Here is a 19,734-nt window from a genome sequence, read left to right as displayed (position 1 = left end):
TATAAAAACTGCTAAGGTGTCTTGCTATGGTGCCACTTTATCCATCCTTATATTATTATATGTTATTTATTATAGTTAGATTAACATGTCTCTGTTTTTTCACAGAATCGATGTCTCATATGTGCAGGTTTCCAAAAAATAAAACACAGATGACACTTCTGGTAAAGGAAACTTTGTGTGAATCATATAAGATGTCAACCGTTATTTCCTTTATTCATCATTTCGCAATACAGAAACTAAAAAGAGGATTATAAAGCAATATACACAACTACACATAAAAAGTAGCCTATTTTTGTACAATTAAATTACAGGCTATGGAAACAGTTTGAATGATTTTCTTTTCTGCAGCCTGACTGGAAAAATAAATACTGCATAGAATCGAAGATCAGACATGTTGGAGACTCTGCTGTGACCTGATTTATTTTATCTCAGCTTGAATTAAAAACTTTTATCCACCCTGTAAATTAAACCGACAGACATTACATACAACATACAGACACTGCATATACACTGCCCGTCCAAAAAAAAAAAGTCACATTAGCCTAATATTTTGCGCCATTAGCTTGGATTGTGACACAAGTTCACTGTGACCTGGTCATTCAGTATATTCAGGAAGTCAGCTGACCTCATTCTTTGGACACATAATCATTTTAAACCTAGACCTGACCAACTGCAGCAACCCTAGATCATAACACTGCCCCCACAGGCTTGTACTGTAGGCACTAGGCATGATGGGTGCATCACTTCATCCGCCTCTCTTTTTACCCTGATGCTCCCATCACTCTGGAACAGGATAAATCTGGACTCACAGACCACATGACCTTGTTCTATTGCTCCATAGTCCAGTGGGCAGTCCTTAGGTCTTAAGTGTGGCAGTCTCCCTAGATGTGTTCTTTTCTTGATTCATGCCAATAATTTGACCCTTCTGAAACAGATAGGCTACTCACTGCATCAATTAGGGTTAAATAACTTGTTGGCAGGTGAAAAATAATCATCCATGCAGTAATTATGCAATGGAAGGCTGGATTAGTTAAATCCAGGTGGTGACTTTTTTTTTTTTGGATGGGCAGCGTGTGTTTATTTGCTTTCTTCACTCAGCAGATTAGCTTTGAGTAAAAACTGAAATCTGAAGGGAAACCACTACAGTACTTTGGCTCATCATTAAATATCCTGTCCCATAGACAAAGTAGCTCAGGTACTTTGTGTATTTGCAGGATTAAAATGTAGATCCACTCTGGGCAGTCCTTGACCCTACTTTTAGACTTGGCATTCATTTAGATTTCAAAAAACAAAACAATGAAAGACATGAATCCGATCAAAGTATGAAAAGATATAAAGCAAATTTTTAAGTTCCCACAAAGTCTGTGCAGGTAATATAGACAAGTTTGTAACAGCAACCAGTATTCCCTGAAGAGAAGATGATTTATGTTTTTAGACAAACACATCTTGTCCTTTAAGCTTGATTTAAGCTTCTGCTTGAATCTCTGCAGAGTCTATGCTGGAGGCTGCTAGAGTAAACTACGCTATCCTTTACCTACCAGCTGCTACCGTGACAGGTCGTTACATTTCTGGAGAGGAGAATGTCAGGCTACGACGTAGATCTGACACAGAAGCACAAATCAAGCTTTGTTCAATTTAAAAAAATAATAATTACGTTAAAAACAGCAAAAAACAAGATAACCTTAAAGAGCTCTCTGAATGACAGTTTGATACTACTACCTTTATATACCCGGAATATATATATAAGGAATTGAGTTGTGATAATACTTTAATACCTTCGAAAAATAATACTTGGGCTTAGATACAGTCTAGGAAAATAAATAGATGATTCAAAATACACACGCTGTTCTACAAAGTAGGCAGTCCAAGTTTGACGTCAGTTAGCATAAAACTGAAAGCTTATGAAGATTCATAGTTTGAATTTAGCCTTTTTCAGTTTGAGAATAAAAACTACTTCATAAAACCCACATCCTGATGAAATCATGGTTATGTGATTTAATTCTAGTTTGACTGGCTGAGGTTTATCGACTTCAAGTTCCTCAGTGAAAACGAAAACATCAGTAGACGAAAAAGGGAGGACACAGGCGAATCAAAAAAAGACAATGAAAAATATCAGACGGGCCCCTGTTTATGTTTTCTCAACTCCAGCACTCACATGATGTCACCTCTTGGTGTTTTGGGACCTTGCCTCCTTGGCTGAGGAAGGGGAGGAGGCTGTTCTTCGTCATCCTTAGCAACGGGTGATGGAACCTAAAGGGAAGTGAAAAACAAGCATATTGGGTCATATACAAGCATATATGTGACTTTGATATCATTCAGCTGGTCGCTGCTCAGTGATCCAGGAGCAGATTCACTTTAACCTCCTACCTGTGCAGGTCTTCTGGGGCTCGGCTGAGGGTGACAGGGTGGAAGTTCAGGGCCTCTGTGACGCTGCTCACGCTGCTCACGGTGCTCACGGTGCTGTCTGGAGCGATGCTGGCGAGGACCTGTGTGGCCGGCCGGCTGCTGCTGGTGATGGTGATGATGATGAGGATGATGATCAGGAGGATGATTATGTTGGTGTTTATGCTGAAATTGATGATCATGCTGTTCAGAGCTGAACCCTAAACGAAGCTCCTCTTCATCTATTGAGTAAGAAAAACAAAAAGTTCCTTTTAGTTACTTTGAACATTAGTTACAATGAACAATTATTATTAACTGCATTCCTACACTTTTATATTTATACACATATTAAATATACTAAATGCTGTCAGCAAACCACCACAACTACTATCAATATCTCAGAACGCGGCTTTGAAGGTTGGGTTTTAGAAGTTGATCTGTGTACAGATGTTGAGCTTTAGTGGGATGTTGTGGTCGTGCTGGAGTTCTTTAAATGGTTTATGTGTGGCTGCTGTTAATAACCACGTTTGAAGTCTTTAAAGTCTCAGACCACATGTTTCAGATCTCATGTTTACTAGTGTGCTTCAATCAGGTATGGATGGTTACCTTTGGAGGTGTTTGTCTCAGTTTTGTTAAATACATTGCAAGGTCTAAAGCAGGAACCAGCCAGAGCTGCCTGCAGTGCGCCAGTAAAAAATATGTGGCAAAGGCTGAAATGCAAAATAGGACAAAGAACACCGCTGTGCCATTACTATCTACAGTATACCAGGGAAAAATGGGACAACACTCTTCTTCTAAACCTCCAGCAACTAGTCTCATCACTTCCTGGACTATTAGAGACTGTTGTTAAAAGAAGAAAAACAACTCTTACCCTGCAGGTGCATCCGCTTTTTCCGTCTGTTCATGACGCAGCAAACTATGACAATCAGAATCAGCAGCACGACAACAACTGTGAATTAAATTGTATGGGATTTAATCAGATATGATTACTTTAAGCAAAAGTTTACTGTACTCATACTTAACTACACACAGTTGTGAGGAGATATATTGTAGATAAAGTTAAAAATATATTAGGATATATAATGTAATATTGACAGGCGTCACATATGGGGCTACAAACTTACCTCCTCCACAGACTATGAGAATCCAAATTTGCACTCCGAATAATTCATTAAACAAAAAGCCTGAAGGGGGAAAGAGAAGGAGAAGAAACACACTTAATAAATATCCTTTTGTGTAACTGTAATTTAATTAGCTAATTAATTCACTATACAAAAATAATAGATAGATAATGACCAGGCAATATATCAAACCCAAGCAACACATAACTTGTATCTATTGTATGTCAAAATATTTGTTAAATGCAATTATTTGAAAAAGATGTGAAATTAAAATGTCTCCTTGCAATGCAGATTAAGAAATTCAGTTCATTCTTAATACTTTTTATTTTATTGTTCTTAATAATGTCCCGTATGCAATACATTTTAACCCATATTATACAACAATTACTGAAAATATCATAGGTGTGATCATCCCATTGGTTTCCAAAGGTCTAAGACATAAAGCTGGACTAAACATTGAATATTACTCACTGGATTTAGCCGTAATGCACGTTTGTTTTTCAGCTTTACTGATCTCAGAGCTGACAGCGTTGGAAACATTGCAAGAGAAGGAATCTGTTGTCACGTTTTCTGCACCTTGAGTGATAACCTTCGTCTTCTTATCTGGCAAGACCTTGTTATTTTTAAGCCACACAATATTGATATCCTTTTCCTGTGGGTTAAAAATATGATAGATTAATGGATAAGAGGGTTATCATGGCAAGAACTAACCCTTGAAGCCTATTAGGACAAATTTAAACATGTTATGCTTAACATAAAGCAATGTTTGTCTAGTCCACCAAACAAATTTTAGGGACACACGTTTTTCCTCTTAATCTTAATGTAAAAATTTAATAATGTAGATGTTCTAAATATCCTGTATGAATTCTGTGTTGTTTCCTTTTCCAGCTCTTGACAGATCAATAATACCTAAGGTGTATGGTCGAATAACATGAACACATTTGGCAAAATATTTAAGGCTAATATTTTGAGGATTTCTCTACAGAAGACCTGTCAACTTTGAATTAGGTGTTGGAGTACCACGTTAGAAGAGAAAAAGAAAATTCAGTTCACTGCTGTGTGTGTGGCCGAAAATAGACAGTATGCATAGTATATTTCAGATAGCCAACTCATTAATTTATGTCACAAATCTAAAGTTGAACTGTCTGTGTACCTGGAAATAAAAACTCAACCATTTACAGCGGAACAATACAAAACTCATGCATGAATGAATTAAATTCTGTCTGTAAACATGACCTTGAGAAAAAAATTAGTTTTGAGCATGCACCATAAAATAGACAAAGGGAGACTTGTATCCATGGGCTAGAAAATGCTCTGTATGGTCGTTTGCTGTATTTTAAAAAAAAAAATACTGTACATTTGTTCTCACCTGACCAGCTTCGCAGGTAAATGTGACCTGAATTGAGGTTTTGGCCTTTGGCGATGTGGCATTTGGACATGTAACCTTTATTTTGGGTTTAGGTACAAGATCTATGTAGAGTAAATTTGATTAGACTAAGAATTTTGTAAGCATTTTAAAAACACCTTAATTTTATAATGACGAACAAAACATTAAAACAGATCAACTTATAACATGATATTAAACCATATAGTAGTATCATATTTAAAGAAGGTACACTCCCCACAGTTGTCATGAGGAGATTATACTAATATTCTTAATACTAAGAATACTACTAAAATACTTAATATTAATATTAATATTAATAGATATTACAATATCAGTGTAAACAAATAAAACATTCAAAGTGGCATACTCAGGAAGGATTCAGAGTAAGATTTATCAAGATACAGATACATTATAAAACAGGAAAGTGACTTACAAGTTGTTGTTACCTACCAAATACACATAAATGTTTGCTCTTTAATTTTTCGGTGTGTAACGCGATTCCATCGTTGTCGAAAACCTCTGGGGTGTATGTCCCTGCATGGTTTTTACTCAGTTTAGTCAGTTTCAGAGATCCAGTGTGATCAATTTCATTCGTATGGATAATAATGTTCAATTTTCCCTCCTTTGTTTTTCCTTTGCGATGATAGACTAAGTTGCCATTGTGCCACCATTTCAGTGTTTGTGAATCGTCCAGGACTAAGCCCAGAGGTACAGTAAAACTGCTATCTGTTGCAACGTTGTAGTCACACTTGACCTGAGAAGCTGTGAAACAGAAAGAAAGATAAAGTATAAAAAAATAATTATATTACAACTATAAATCACATCGTAATTTGTCAAAGTCAGTAGGAAAATACACTAGTAAATAAAGCAGCAGCTTCAGTAAGACCAGACGAGGAACTATTAACAAATACCAAATCCCATGTTGTGTGGAGCTGAATTGACATGATACAAGTTGGGTCAGCATCACGAGTTGCTTCACAGAAAATACACACTGAGAGTATGCAGTGTTGCACACAACACACTGCTTTCCCACCTCCTCTTTGTTGAGTACAACATGCAAAATCTTGTTTTTTTTTGTTTTTCTGACATTTTGTAAACATTTATCGATGCTGTTAGCACAAAGTAACTCTATTAGTGCTACGTGACAGTGAAGACATCAACTCTGACCTCTGTTACATTGTCACCGTACTCATAGTGAAAAACTTTAAAGGTTAATAATAATTAAATTATGTCCTTGTTCTCAAAATAAACACTGGGGGCCAACAACTGTGTGACATATATGTATGTCTAAGGTATTGGGCCAGAGGTTCAAATTCCAGCTGTGGGCTACCTCCTGTAGGGGTCCCTTGGCAAGAACTCCTTACACTTACAAGGCGTAAGTAAGTTGCCCTGTACCTTGTAAAATGCTTTGGCTGCCAAATGACTAAATGTAAATAAATAGAGGGTCAAACTTGTTTTTATATGTCACTGACAAACATGATGATATGCAAGCAATCAGTGGTGTGAATGGTTTACTGTTGTCACCTCGTCTTTGTCTGCATAGTCAGGAATAGTTCTGAGTAAAGAATGCACACTGTCAAGCACAAGAAGAAGCAAATGAGCATTAGCTTGGTGACTTCCCAAAACACATTACAACAGTGTATGGAAACATGTTCTTGTTCTCCACTTTTCTAGATAACCCCTTTTAATTTTTTTGTGAAAATTCAGCCATAAGCCTTTTAAAGATACATGTAATTGTTCACATTTTGTGCTTTTTCTATTTCTAATCTGCTTCTACCATACGCCAGTCTCTTCTTTGTGTGTGCACCTTCTGAAACTGACAAAAGTCTATGAAATGAAACTGTGCAGCCACCCTGCACTGAAAGACTGGATGCACAGGCTTTGCTGCACAGCTAAACATCAAGTCCACACTCCATTCTCATGTACATCTACAAGTGAGGATGAGACAAAACTTTGCTGTTACTAAAACACATTTAGTAAATATACAAATATCACACAAGTTATCAAGATAGGAAACGATGCAGCAACCATTGGTTAAGGAAAAATATCTGAACTTAAAACTCTCTGATTTGCAATCACAGAATGTTACTTTGGCAGTTTCATTTTCTGTGAAGTTAACCCACAGGATATTAATGGTTGTATGACACATTATTGTATGAGATGGAACAATATTTTCCAATAAGATGGTTTGTGTTTTGAAAACAGACTAAATCTTTTACTTTTTGTGCTAGGTATTGTCCTTACAGTATGAAAATGCCCTTTGTAATAATTCAGTTGTTTATTTTGACCCCATGTAGCCTTCTTTGCCTTAAGGCAAACCTGCATAAAATATAAACTTCTTTAAGATGAGTACGCAGTAAGGGAAGATAATGTGAATCGGTATCTTGCAGCTTCAGACTGAACACGCCTGATCCAGTTAATCAGCGATGACTGTGGCAGGGACAGCTGGAAAACAAGCAGGGTAGTGGAGCTTGAGGGCTCGATTAGGGAACCACTACACTACGACCATCTCTCAACTTCTGTGCAATTTATAAAAATACAGAACACAGCACCATCAATTACATGTCCTCCAAATTGTGCAATATGCACATGTAGCAGCATTTAAACATAGTTTAGGGCTGCTGTAATGACACAAGGTGCCCCCATTATTTACCTCTGCCCCTCAGTCTGTAATTTCTAATTAATCATGTGAATAAATATCTAATTTATCCAATAATTAACAATTGAAGAAAAAAAAAAGAAAAAAAAGGTACCTACTTTCATTTTTAACATTTTATTTAAAACATCCTACTTTAAAAAAGAGTTTTATTTAATAGAATTATTTGAAATGACACGTTTAATCAAGTGCATTATAAAATACAAATTTTTTGATAATGCTAACAGCCCAGGCTGAGTCCTAAGCTTGATTTATTGCTCAGAATCAAAGAGGAGCAGTGAGCTACTAGATGGAGAGTTACCTCTGCAGCGTTTTCAATCTTAAGATGTTGCTTAGAGAAAGAAACTCAGTGAAGATCAAAAACACAGCGGACTTTCTTTGTGGTTGCTCAAGCCAACCGGAACTAGCCAACGGTGCAACTCAGATTCTTCACTTTGATGATAAGTAATGAGCTCACAAGTGAGCCTAACCAGCAAGACACCGTGAGCAGTGGTGTCAGTCCAAATAAAACAAACACATTAGTTTATCTATCTTTATATTGTGTTCACTTACAGTTCAATTACTTAACATAGATGTTGCCCTTTTCTAATAGATGATAAATAGCAGTTTGAGCAGTTACTGATCTTGGTTCCTGTAAGAAGTATGAAGCATTTTCAATATTCCACTTGTTCTAACATCAATAGTTGTCACCCAAATTGTTCAGTTTCATCAAAAGGCTTGTGGTTTCTAGAGTTCTACGCCTTCCTCTACAGAAAAAATATGCAATGCGGGTACATGATAACAGCTAACCAGAGATGTTTCACTCTACTGGTTATCTTGTACTATTACTGGCATCACCCCCTCACTTCACACAAGTTCATTTCTAGAACTTCTCAAGTCATAAAAATCCCACAATCAATAAAATATTGGATACTATTTTGCATTTCAACTAAATGATGCAATTCATGGCATCACCAGTACCAGTATTTACTGGTATCTTAAAACAGAAATAATTTAGTTGTAATCCCAGGATAAACAAGCTAAAATATTAAAAGAGAAAGTGCAGTCCAGCCACTAAGCAGTATTTCTGGGGGTTATTAATAGCTGGATGATCAGTATCACTGGTTTTACAAGTCAGTTAAAATTAAATTGAGGAAGTTTCTGGATCTTTAAGCAGCTTCATAATCATCACAGACACAGCCCTAAATGTAATTCCAGGAAGCAACAATGTGTGAAAGCTTTGCATATATACCACATCTTCACACATCATAGCTTCAACCTGCAAAACTGGCTCAACTTTGACATTTAAAAACTGGAGACAATACGAACTGTTGCTTTGCAACATCGGAAACTACTTTTTGATTATGATATTTAGTCATCTCTCTTGCTGAGCATTGCCAAATTATTTACAACTAGTGTATTTGTTAATATGCATTACAAAAAAAAAAAATACTGACTGGTTTATAGTACGTTGCTCCAACAATTAAAGGAACACTTTTTTTATCAAAGTTTAGCATCAAGTTGGTTAAACGTCTGGGATATTAATCTGGTTATTTAAGTAGCAGAGGGGGTTGCTAATCAGTGGCAGCTGATTTGGTGTTAATTAAATTAACTACAGGTGAACTAGAAGGGCAACAATGATCCCCCGAAACAGGAATGGTTTTACAGGTGGACGACACTCCACGCCTCACGTGTTCGGACAGTTTTTTCACTAGTTTCGCATTTGGCTAGAGTCAGTGTCACTCCTGGTAGAATGAGGTGATACCCACAGTCCAACTCCTCCAGAATGGCACATCAGTACGTGCCATTCTCAGAAGGTTTGCTGTGTCTCCCAGCACAGTCTTAAAAGCACAGAGAAGATTCCAGGAAACAGTCAGTTACTCTAGAAGAGCTGGACAGGGGCCGTAGAAGGTCCTTAACCCATCAACAGGAACAGTATCTACTCCTTTGTGGAGCTTTGTGCTCAAGGAGGAGCAAGATTAGCAATGTCAGAGCAAAATGACCTCCTGCAGGCCACTGGTGTGAATGTCTCTAACCAATCAGAAACAGACTATGAGGGTGGCCTAAGGACCTTATCTTCTGGGCCCTGTGGTCATTACCCAGCACTGTGGAGCTTGATTGGCATTTCCCATAGAATTGGCAGGACTGCCACACGGCCCCTGTGCTTTTTACAGATGAGAGCACGAAAAAAATAAAAGGTATTTAAAATGAATGATATCTGTAGCTCATAATTTGGGGGTTTCCACACTTTTTCATGTGTACTTGGGAGGGAAAACATTTTTATTTTTTGTTATTTCATTGTATTATTTATTGCATTTTTGTTATTTACCGTGTAACTATATAGGGCATCAACCTAGGTGTTATGTACAGAGTTACTTTGCTTTGCTTCCTGTGCGTCCTGTGCAACCTCATTTCAAGTTACCACATAAGCACTGTTTCTGCTGCAGCTTAACGCTCCTGGGTGACTTTTTTAGTCTAAGTGTGGTACATTTTAACTAACTTTCCTTCCCCAGCAAAAACAAAAAACATTTTGCATAATGATAAAATCTAATCATTTGTCAGTCAACGTATGCATACATACAACCATCTTTTTTATGTTTTAGAGGTCATTTCACATCTACCCAGTAATCTTAGCAACAACATTTGTACAGCAATTTGTAGGTTCCTCTTTAGTACTATATGATAACAATCACTTGCTCTTGCATTCTGTATTTACTGAGTACTGCAACCTTTAATTTAGTCTATTTAGTCATTTTTGTTTAGTCAAATTTAAATGCATAAGAATTTGCATGCATTTCTTACAATTTGTATACTGCAAATCAAAACTAAGGCAGATTGTTTTAGGATTTTGTAGGACTTTCCATTTACATTTAGTACCTTATTTGTAAGTCGCTTCCATTAAAAACGTCTACTAAATGACAATATTTAAATGTAGAAAAGTAAATCGGTGGCAGTCTGGACATGGACATTGAAAGACAAAACAACAGAACATATATCTGTGTTAGAAAACAGTAGAGAACCTGAAGACCCTTATTCAACCCATGTTGTAATAGAGATAAAAAGTAAAGAAAATGTGGAAAGCACAAAGAGTAAAGAGTTTTTTGGTGGTGGTGGGGATAAAGAAGCTTAAACACAATTTTTTATAAGATAATTTTCTTTAAAAGAGGTTAACTTTTAAAGAAATAACAATAAATGTTAAATACCAGCAAGTTTGAAACACGTGAAAAGATGAAATGAAGCTGAAATCTTAAAAATTTAAAATCTTAGTATACAAGGTGAGAGAGGAGTACAATTGCTTAATTGTAATTACACAGTACCTGTGGACGTGATGACAGAGCAGCAGAGCAGAAGCAGGGTTATGGTGGAGACAGTAGCCATCTTCATTGTATTTCTCACCATATATAGCTGAAAAGAAAAACAGTCACAACTTCCATTAACAAAGTTATTTCCTGTCAGAGCACAGTTCGCTCACCTCCTTTATGAGCATCTACACACATCTGTATGTGTATATGTGAGTGTGTGTGTGCGTTTATGGTTTCTAAAGGAAGTGATCCAAGGGGCCCTATCTACTTTCATAGTCAAAGAACAAAGCACCAGACGTAAATGTCATATTTAGAACAAACAACGTCGCACACACTTTTGAGTGCTTCAGTAACTAAAAATATAATATGTGACCTCTACTTAACGTTCATAAAAATACAACCTAATCCCAAACAAACGCCAAACAATGTGTTTCAGGTGAGCACCAACATATATTTAAGACCTTAAAGGATAAATTGACACAAGTTTGGATCAACCAACAAACTATTAAATTGACTTCACTTATTTCTAACTGCTGCAGCATACCATCATTTGGTTTCTCACAACTTTGCAGAATTTGCGATTTGATTTAGATCAAAATCATACATTAAATGAAGTTTTTTGTCAGAACATGACCTATCTAGCTGGACTAGTCTTTTAAAACTAGCAGCAAATAGTAACTCAAAGACTAACTCTAACCACAACAGGAATCTCACTTTCAAATATAATTTTGTAAAAATAAAAACAGAGGTTCATCTCTCAAATATCAGTTAAATTAGTCTGCTTAAATAAAAAAAAACAAATATATGTACTGTATGTCATTTGACTAACACACTGTGAGTGTGAACAGTTGGAGAAGTTGTTTAAAAACATTCATTATGTCATTGGAAATTAGCAAGAACTGAAACTTTAGATATTGTTATCAGATTATTTTATGTAAGTTAAAGGTAATATCTGAAGAGTTTTACAGACAGTTCAAACAGTTCCCCCAAAATGAAACTACACTTTGACCAACATTTATATTACTGCAGTTACAAGGTTAAGACTCTAATCCATGTATAAGATTAAACATCTTACCCTTTAACGACTGAAAGAGACGTGTTCAGAAAACAACCATTGCCAAACACCTTTATCCTGTCACTCTAACTGTAACAATGCCAGATGATGTGTCAAAAAGTTTGTCATCTAAATAAATAGCGGGTGGGTACTGCTGTTATGCGGGTGCTGCTGTTATGCAACTACATGAAGGCAGTGGAAATGTGTTAACCTATATGAACTGAATCAAGTTCAAATCAGCTTGAAGGTTTCCATGACGAACACAGCTTGTGAGTCAGCATGTCACTAGGCTGGTTTTTGGTTCTTGGTAAATGTAAATGCAATATTTGTTCGGGAAAGTGGGAGGAAGAGAGGACTTCTTTAAATTCTCTGTAAATTAGTGATTTTCAGGACCAAGCTGAGAACATGTAAATAACCCCACTGATCATCTCATAAGTTGCTACCTCATTCTAAAACTTACAAGTTACACGGTGTAACGTTTTTTGAATATTTTTTTTGTAGATATATGGTCCAAAAATTATCTCATGTGGGCAAGTGATGTTGAAGTCAGGAGAGTCAGTGATTCAATTCAATTCAATTCAGTTCAATTTTTTATTCTATTTTATTTGTATAGCGCTAAATCACAAGAGATGCCATCTCACGGCACTCTACATTGTTTACAGTTTAAGACCTTATAAAATATAACTATATAAAGAATTATTTAGAATTATTTAGAAAACCCAACAACCCCACTTAAGCAGCACTAAGTGACAGTGGAGAGGTAAAACTCCCTTTAGAGGAAGAAACCTCCAGCAGAACAAGGCTCAGGGTGGGCGTCATCTGCCTCGACCGGTTGGGGTGAGTGGAAATAGGAGAAAGGAAAGAACAGCAGGCAATGGATAGAGCTTGGTGCATCAGTAGAGGTCCCCGATTAATCTAAATCAGCATAACTAAAAGATGGATCCATCTCTAACTGTAAGCTTTATAAAAAAGGAAAGTTTTAAGTCTAGTCTTACATGTAGAGAGGGTGTCTGCCTCCAGAACCTGAACTGGGAGCTGGTTCCACAGGAGAGGAGCTTGATAGCTAAAGGCTCTGCCTCCCATTCTACATCTGGAAACTCTAGGAACCACAAGTAAATCTGCAGTCTGAGAATGGAAAGTTCTGCTTGGAAATTATGGACCAATTTATGCATAAACCAATAAATTGCAAACAATGCTAAGGTTTTTTTTTTGAACTGCACATTCTTAAATACCTAATTGTAAACAGGTACAAGAAGGGACACTAACAGTAGATCCGTGTGACAAAAAGACGAAACTGGGCACTAAAGCTCACTTCTCTTTTGTATGGTTTAACACACAGCAGAGTTCACATTAGAAGCAAGGAATTCATGGAGGCTATCTCTGATAGCCTGAAGACGTGTGATTATCTGTTCCACAAGTCTCATTTAGTGTCTATTACTTTTCACATCCTCCAGCTTTCTTCTTTCAGTTTTGTTTTTAGTATCCTGAAAGTGTTAATACTTGTTCTAGTATGTTCTAGGTCTGTGTAGACCTAGAACACATGTAACTGCCCCAGACATGTTGTGTCAATATCATACAGTATAAAATGTAAATATGAGCAATTTAAGCAGACAACACTGTTAAAGCTCAAACACAAATACATAGAGATAAAAAATTATATAGAGATATAATATCTCCCACTTTGTGATAAAAACAGACATGATTTTAAAACTAATTGTATACATTACTGATCATGGTCACACAGCATCAGAGTAGTGTTAAATTATACTTTGACAAACTGAACATGTCCCACTGCTACACTAAAAGCTTTCAGCTGGTGAAAGACAGAATGGTTTCTTTTTTAAAGTGGTTGCAGGAAAGGTTAATGACGTTGTCTACGAGACATGGCCATTTTTGACACTTACGGATGTTTACGTGCACAAAGCTTGAGACCAAATCACTGTTGCTTGTGACACTGGAAGTGGTAAACTAATGATGTTCTTTAATGAATCTGTCATTGTTAAAACCTAACTTTACAAATCAAACAAACAAATATGTCAGGATATGAATCAAGAACAGATAATACACTTTACAAAGTTTTTCATTTAAAAGGTTGTTGGAGTGATCTCACAGGTCTCAAATACATCTTAGCCCTTCCTGCTCTTGAGTAACATCATGATTGTGCATATAGTGCAAGAATCACTTCCTCTTTCTGTTCTCTATAAAAACAGGAAAAAACACTTTCCAAAAAAGACTTTTTTCTAAGTCTTAATATGTCAGGTAAATATTTACCTTATTTTGATATAATCTTAATAACTAAATATGTTATATATATAATTAATACTTCTAATTTTGGTCCCTCAGATGATGTATGTTCATAAGAAGATGTTTGTTTTTGTTCTGTGACCACTGACAAAGACCACTGCAAACTAAAAAACATACAACAGAAAGAACCAAACCATGTTATTTTGACAGTTGTCCACAGGATGGCACCACTACATTACATTATGTGCACCAACAACTCTCTAGCTTTGTATGTAACACTGCATGAAGAGTCAGTTTAAATGTCCCAACAGTAGCTACATAATCAGGATGTTTTGTCTCCTAATGAGCCATTTTTATATCATCTAATGCTATTGTTTGATATCACCATACCCTCTAAGCTGTTCTGTTAATGGAAATTACTGATGTAAAGACACTTTAAATAAAATATGCTCATCTATTACAAGCTCTGTCTATATCACTTTTGTCTGTAACTTTCTGTTCCTGTTTTAGAAACACAGGGGATTTCTTTTTTCTACATTAACTCTATGTCCCATTACTTAATATACCTTTAAACAACAGACAAGCTTTACAGCAAGATTGATATACTTATAATGTAGCATTTATTTAAAATTATTAAATTGTTACTTTAGTTAACAAATTACATTTAGAAAATCAATAATTATCCATAAGATTTAATCTTTTACGTTTAATGTATTTTTAAAAACATCAACATTATTAAAAAAAAAAACCTGCAAAATACCTAAAAACAGGTAGTTATGTGTTCCAATCTGCTTTGTGATGGATGTGAGTTCATGGTAGGAGGAGTTTGAATGAGTTCCTATGAGGGACACAGATGACCCTCTTCTGTTAAATGGGCCTTTATAAATAGAGCAGTTATTTTTCCACTGCTCCTGTCCAGCTTGTCTGTACATCAGCCCAAACCACACAAACCCCTTAGATACCTCAGCTTCCAATCACAATCCCTTATGTGTACCTCATCCGCCAATCAGCTCGCTTCTGAAGACTTTTTCATCATATCAGAATTCTCTAAATAACTGTAGCCTATAATATAATTGAACCAGACTGTGTCAAACGAAATATGTCTCATTCTAAGATGAGCAGGTTGCCTCCAACAAGGGGAAGAGCCCTTCAGTCAGATACTAAAGTCCAACAGGCTCCTTTCCTCCAGACTACATGAACTGTAACCTCTGGATACAGGATTATTCCATACATATGACATATATATGACAGATGTGTAGATAGAGACACACACAGTCTCCATCATGTACTGTAATCCTTTTCTTGAGAATGCCGAAACAAAACATTAGGTAGCTAATGTTTTACAGGACACACAGCAGTTCGTTACAGCCTGTTGTACTCTTGAAGTTGCCTTTGCAAATCTTTTTATAGACTCAATGTGATGACACAATATTGCATCAATGGAAAGAATGCCCACTGTGCTCTAATGAAGGCTCCTGATAAGAATGTTTAGTTATGCATAAAGTAGCCTGCACTATCTGCAATGGACCCGTGTTATCCTCTCTGGACTTCACAGCCGAAACAGGGTTACTGTTGACTGGAGTGATTAGTCAATGATTCTTTGGGCTGAGAGAAATATGGATAGTCTACAATATGTTGGACTAATATTTGTTGTTGTCTTGTCCAAAGTGAAACAGTATGAGAAGTTAAATATTAGTTTTATGTACAGTAAGTGTCCAGAACTGAGATTCAGCACAGCTTCACACATCTGCCCTATTTATATCACTTAATATAATATTATAATAACATGTTAATACCTGATTATCCCTTTTTCGCTCATGAGCATGATGCAGCCTTTTTATTAGATACAGTCTTGATAAGTGTCAACCATCCATCACTGTTGCCTTACTGATCAACCCTCTGCACGAGTGTGGGGTGCAAGAGGACATTCATGCTAATGAAAAGCTAATATTTAAAGAATATTAATATTACTTATTAATTAAATTAATTTAAAATGCAGTTTTAAAGTTATCTCTGTTTGCTGCTTGACTTTTAACAGAGCATAAATTAATGAGGACAAAATCTAGAAATGTCTGCTTTTAACTTTGTTTACATGCAATCTTCAGAAATCTTCTCTTTCACCACTACTAGACTTACAGTACACACATATTATTCTGCTCTGAGGCTTGTTGTTAAAACTAAAAACAGATTCACGTCATCTCTTGTATAAAACCATATTTGATTGTAGCTCTGATCTCACAACTGATAGGCCACAGCTGATTTGGGTTTCTATTTTTGGAGGAATGACAGGTGTGTCCAAAAATCCTGTGCGATGGATGTGTTATTTTTAGAGACTGAGTGTCCTGGGGCATTCCGAATTTGAGTGATTGTTACTGGGGGTGGGGGGAATGCCGTCCTTTGGAGGTGCTGGATTTGAGTGATTACTTTGGAGACGTGACAGAACGAATGTACATCAGGTGCTGCGGATTTGTGTGGTTTTATTTTGGGAAGCCTGGCATGTGTTTTATGTGGTTTTAGTGAAAAAGTATGATGCATGACTGGCTACACTGGATTAGTCTTACAACTCCAGTCTCCTGTTGTTACTTTTGGCTATTGTGGTACATCCATAGACTGGGTTAAAACCATTTTAAGTTTAGAATCAAGTGTGTTGGATTTGAAATGACTGGGGCATCCCATCTATTGTGTCTACTGGATTTGTGGCATTTCATATTTAGTATGTATTTAGCACATGAGGAGTGCTGAGTTGTTTTAGAAGACGTGACAGGTGGATGACTCAGACTGGGTCTACTGTATTTTAGCTCAGAATGACAGAGGCTGGCTGCTCTGGATTTTATTTTGGTAAACTTATTTGGTAAAAGAAGACAGGGTAAGTGTAAGGAGGTCTTTCCTAAGGACCCCTACTGGAAGTAGGCCACAGCTGGGATTCTCCCGCATTGAAGGCGGTGATCTTACCACTACAATATCCAGCTGCATTTTGTACTATGAGTGCTAAAAGCTTGGGTTGTGCTCACCATCTGGGGTGAGGAGACTTCCTTTGGACTTCTGATCCCAGAGGAGGAAAGCTATCAGCTTCTGATAGCTTCACTTTAAGGTTTTGTGGTGTTTCTGAGCAGAGCACACCAGCAGATGGGAAGAATTCCCAGTCTAGCTCTTGCCAACTGGATGCAAAGTTTGGAAGTCTTCAGGATGTACAGTGCAACTTCTCCAAATTTAATTTTAAATCTAAAACAAATATCAGATTAATACTTTTGCCTGCACGTTGTGGATATTTTGATAACTAGTGATGCAAAGTTTCACTACAGGTCCCTGTTTTGTTAGTTTTCTCTGCTCTACCACCGCTATCACCAACAATATCTACCCAAGTACAATATACATGTAGTTTAGTTTAGTTTAAGACCAAATTACAGTTGATTACAATGATTGAATCATACAGGACATAGGTTCACTTTAATTATAAATACATACTATTCACCATAAAGTGAATATTGTGGTTCCACAAAGAATCTCTACACTATGTTTTGAAGAAGCATGTCTGCTTTCTGTTTGTGTCAGTCGTTCTTTAGTCAGACTGACACGATCTCCAGCAGGCTGTAAACACTGTCAGTCACTTTCTTCATGTCTGAACCATGTCACTGCTGTGGAACCTCCTGGGCTCTAATGAAAAAGAGGTACCTCACAGCTCCAGCTGAATTAATAACTGAATTCTCCATATGTTTAATTGCCGATATTAACAATCCAAATTACTCATTAGAATCAGATCATGACATTAAGGTGCATGTGGTCTGTGTTTCAATAGCGATTTGTTTGTAATCACATTAGGTTCAGTGTATTAGTGTGCATACTAATGCAGCCATCGCTGTGTCAGAAACATCAGGGGTTGTTTTTGTAACACTGCTCGCTGATGGATTAAAGATTGATTTTATTAGAGCTGAAACCTCAGTTAGGTGTTTCACTTTAAGTTTTCGTGGTCAGCTGGTTTTCCAGATTTTAAAATATACTGAACTGTAAGATATATCAGCATTTGGCCCCAGCACCAGTAAGGCCCTATAGTCACTCTATGTTTAATAAACCTGTCCAACGGAGCCTGGAGGAATCTTTAACCCAAATATGTTTCTAAATTAGATTTTTCTAAATTTAAGTTTTGCCAACGTCTTTTCAGATATATTTGAATGTCATTAGAGTGGCTATCAGAGGAGTTGTTTTGTCAGGTTGGTACTCCTTCAAAAGCTTATATCAGATAAACCCTGCTCTTAGTCTGAGGCCTCTGGGGAAAAGCTAGTTGTAGGGTCCTCCACATAGCTGGCTATATCTGGAGAACAGAGAGGCAGAAAGAGAAAGAGAGAATGTGTGTGAAGCTGCCAAGAGAAGCAGTAAGTCTTTCAGAGTAAACACAGCTGATGGGGTAAACTCTCCCTCCAGCTCTCTCTTCACCTCTAAAATACCCTTTCTATCCCTCTAGTCTATGGATCTCTGCATCTTAAAAGGCAAGCATAACATACAACATACAACCACATCAACTAAAAAGCATTATAAATGACGGTAATGTAATGCAATATGCAATGATGCAATATTACAGCTCTTCATGAGGATGACAGTGTTCTAACTCAAAATGGCTGATGGCTGTTCCTGAGAATCAATAGGATGTAAATGTGTCGTCAGCCTACGACACAGACCAAACAGACCTGTGTGTGCACATCTACATGGGGCCCACAATTTACAAACATGTGGACTTTGACACCAATTATCAATACATAGGCCAAAGCAGTATCCTACTGCAGTATGGACTGTATCATCTCTGCCTACCTGGTTCCTTAGGAAGAAACTATGGAGCTGATATCAGCAGGCACTTTGTATAGCCTGAGGCACATACAGTACTTGCTTCCTGTGGAGACAAATGTAAACAAGCAATGTTGACCATGATGGTTCTGAGTTAAAACTTTATAGTGTACAAATGTCATACATGCACGTGCTGATTTCCACTTGCTTTTATGTTGATTCAGGTCCCACAGGGTATACAAGAGGTTTTGCATCACCTGTTTCATGCAAGAAGCAGCATGCAGGCCTCCAGGGAGCAACATCAAGCCTTGTTCAAAAAAATGTCTACCCCCTGTTCTTAAGTTCACTAATTAAAATCTAACTCAACTCAATGATAAATCTAATATAATTTATATAATTATAAAACATCAATGGTGGAGGAGGAAAGTGCAGGTGGTGCCCAATGTCATCACAGATAACCCTCTGGGATATGTTAATATCCATAACATGTTTCATGAAAATGTGCCCAGCTGTCAAAGTTCAAAAATGTCACATGAAAATGTACAGTCAGTTAAATGTTTTTGATTTTCAATGTGCTCTCTTACCTCTATGGTGAACAAATCTCTCTCTTTTCTGAATGGAAGCAGAAGCATTGTCTGTTTTCTCTGGCCTGGGGTGTTTTTTTTGTATCAGTCTCTCCCTCTGTATCGTCCTCTCTTTCTAGTCTTAGGTCAGAGAAGTCTGGTATTTCACCATATAAGGCTGCAGAGCCGAACTGTTACACAGAATTAAAAAAAGAAAAGAGTTTTCTTGGTGAAACATTTTATACTGCAATTCTTTGTCTTCTGTAATTT

At 36.8% G+C, this 19,734-nt stretch overlaps 1 protein-coding gene across 2 annotated transcripts; it reads right to left on the bottom strand.

The window, feature by feature from the left end:
- Positions 1-722: 722 nt before the first annotated feature.
- Positions 723-19,005, bottom strand: si:ch211-132g1.1 (T-cell surface antigen CD2). Of its 2 annotated transcripts, none has more exons than XM_026362701.1 (9): positions 18,929-19,005; positions 10,843-10,930; positions 5,341-5,652; positions 4,873-4,973; positions 3,975-4,155; positions 3,507-3,566; positions 3,254-3,331; positions 2,368-2,624; positions 723-2,250 (listed from the first exon to the last, which is right to left on the bottom strand). In XM_026362701.1, exons 2-9 carry the CDS (start codon positions 10,922-10,924, stop codon positions 2,152-2,154), a joined length of 1,170 nt encoding a protein of 389 aa, XP_026218486.1. In that variant the 5' UTR covers positions 10,925-10,930; positions 18,929-19,005; the 3' UTR covers positions 723-2,151. The 2 variants fall into 2 exon arrangements, with proteins under 2 accessions (XP_026218486.1, XP_026218484.1); XM_026362699.1 differs by lacking the exon at positions 18,929-19,005 and adding an exon at positions 11,903-12,071.
- Positions 19,006-19,734: the final 729 nt, after the last annotated feature.

Source organism: Anabas testudineus, chromosome 2 (assembly GCF_900324465.2).
Source record: "Anabas testudineus chromosome 2, fAnaTes1.2, whole genome shotgun sequence".
NCBI classification, from domain to species: Eukaryota; Metazoa; Chordata; class Actinopteri; order Anabantiformes; family Anabantidae; genus Anabas; species Anabas testudineus.
The sequence above is the reverse complement of the archived record's forward strand: the minus strand, read 5'-3'. Positions and strand labels throughout refer to the sequence as shown.

Excerpts from the sequence above, each read along its gene's own strand:
- si:ch211-132g1.1 (XM_026362701.1), bottom strand. The coding sequence starts at position 10,924 with ATGGTGAGAAATACAATGAAGATGGCTACTGTCTCCACCATAACCCTG. Across the intron at positions 3,332-3,506 it reads TCTCATAGTCTGTGGAGGAG|TTGTTGTCGTGCTGCTGATT; the intron begins GTAAGTTTGTAG and ends TTTAATTCACAG. Across the intron at positions 2,251-2,367 it reads GCCCCAGAAGACCTGCACAG|GTTCCATCACCCGTTGCTAA; the intron begins GTAGGAGGTTAA and ends ACTTCCCTTTAG.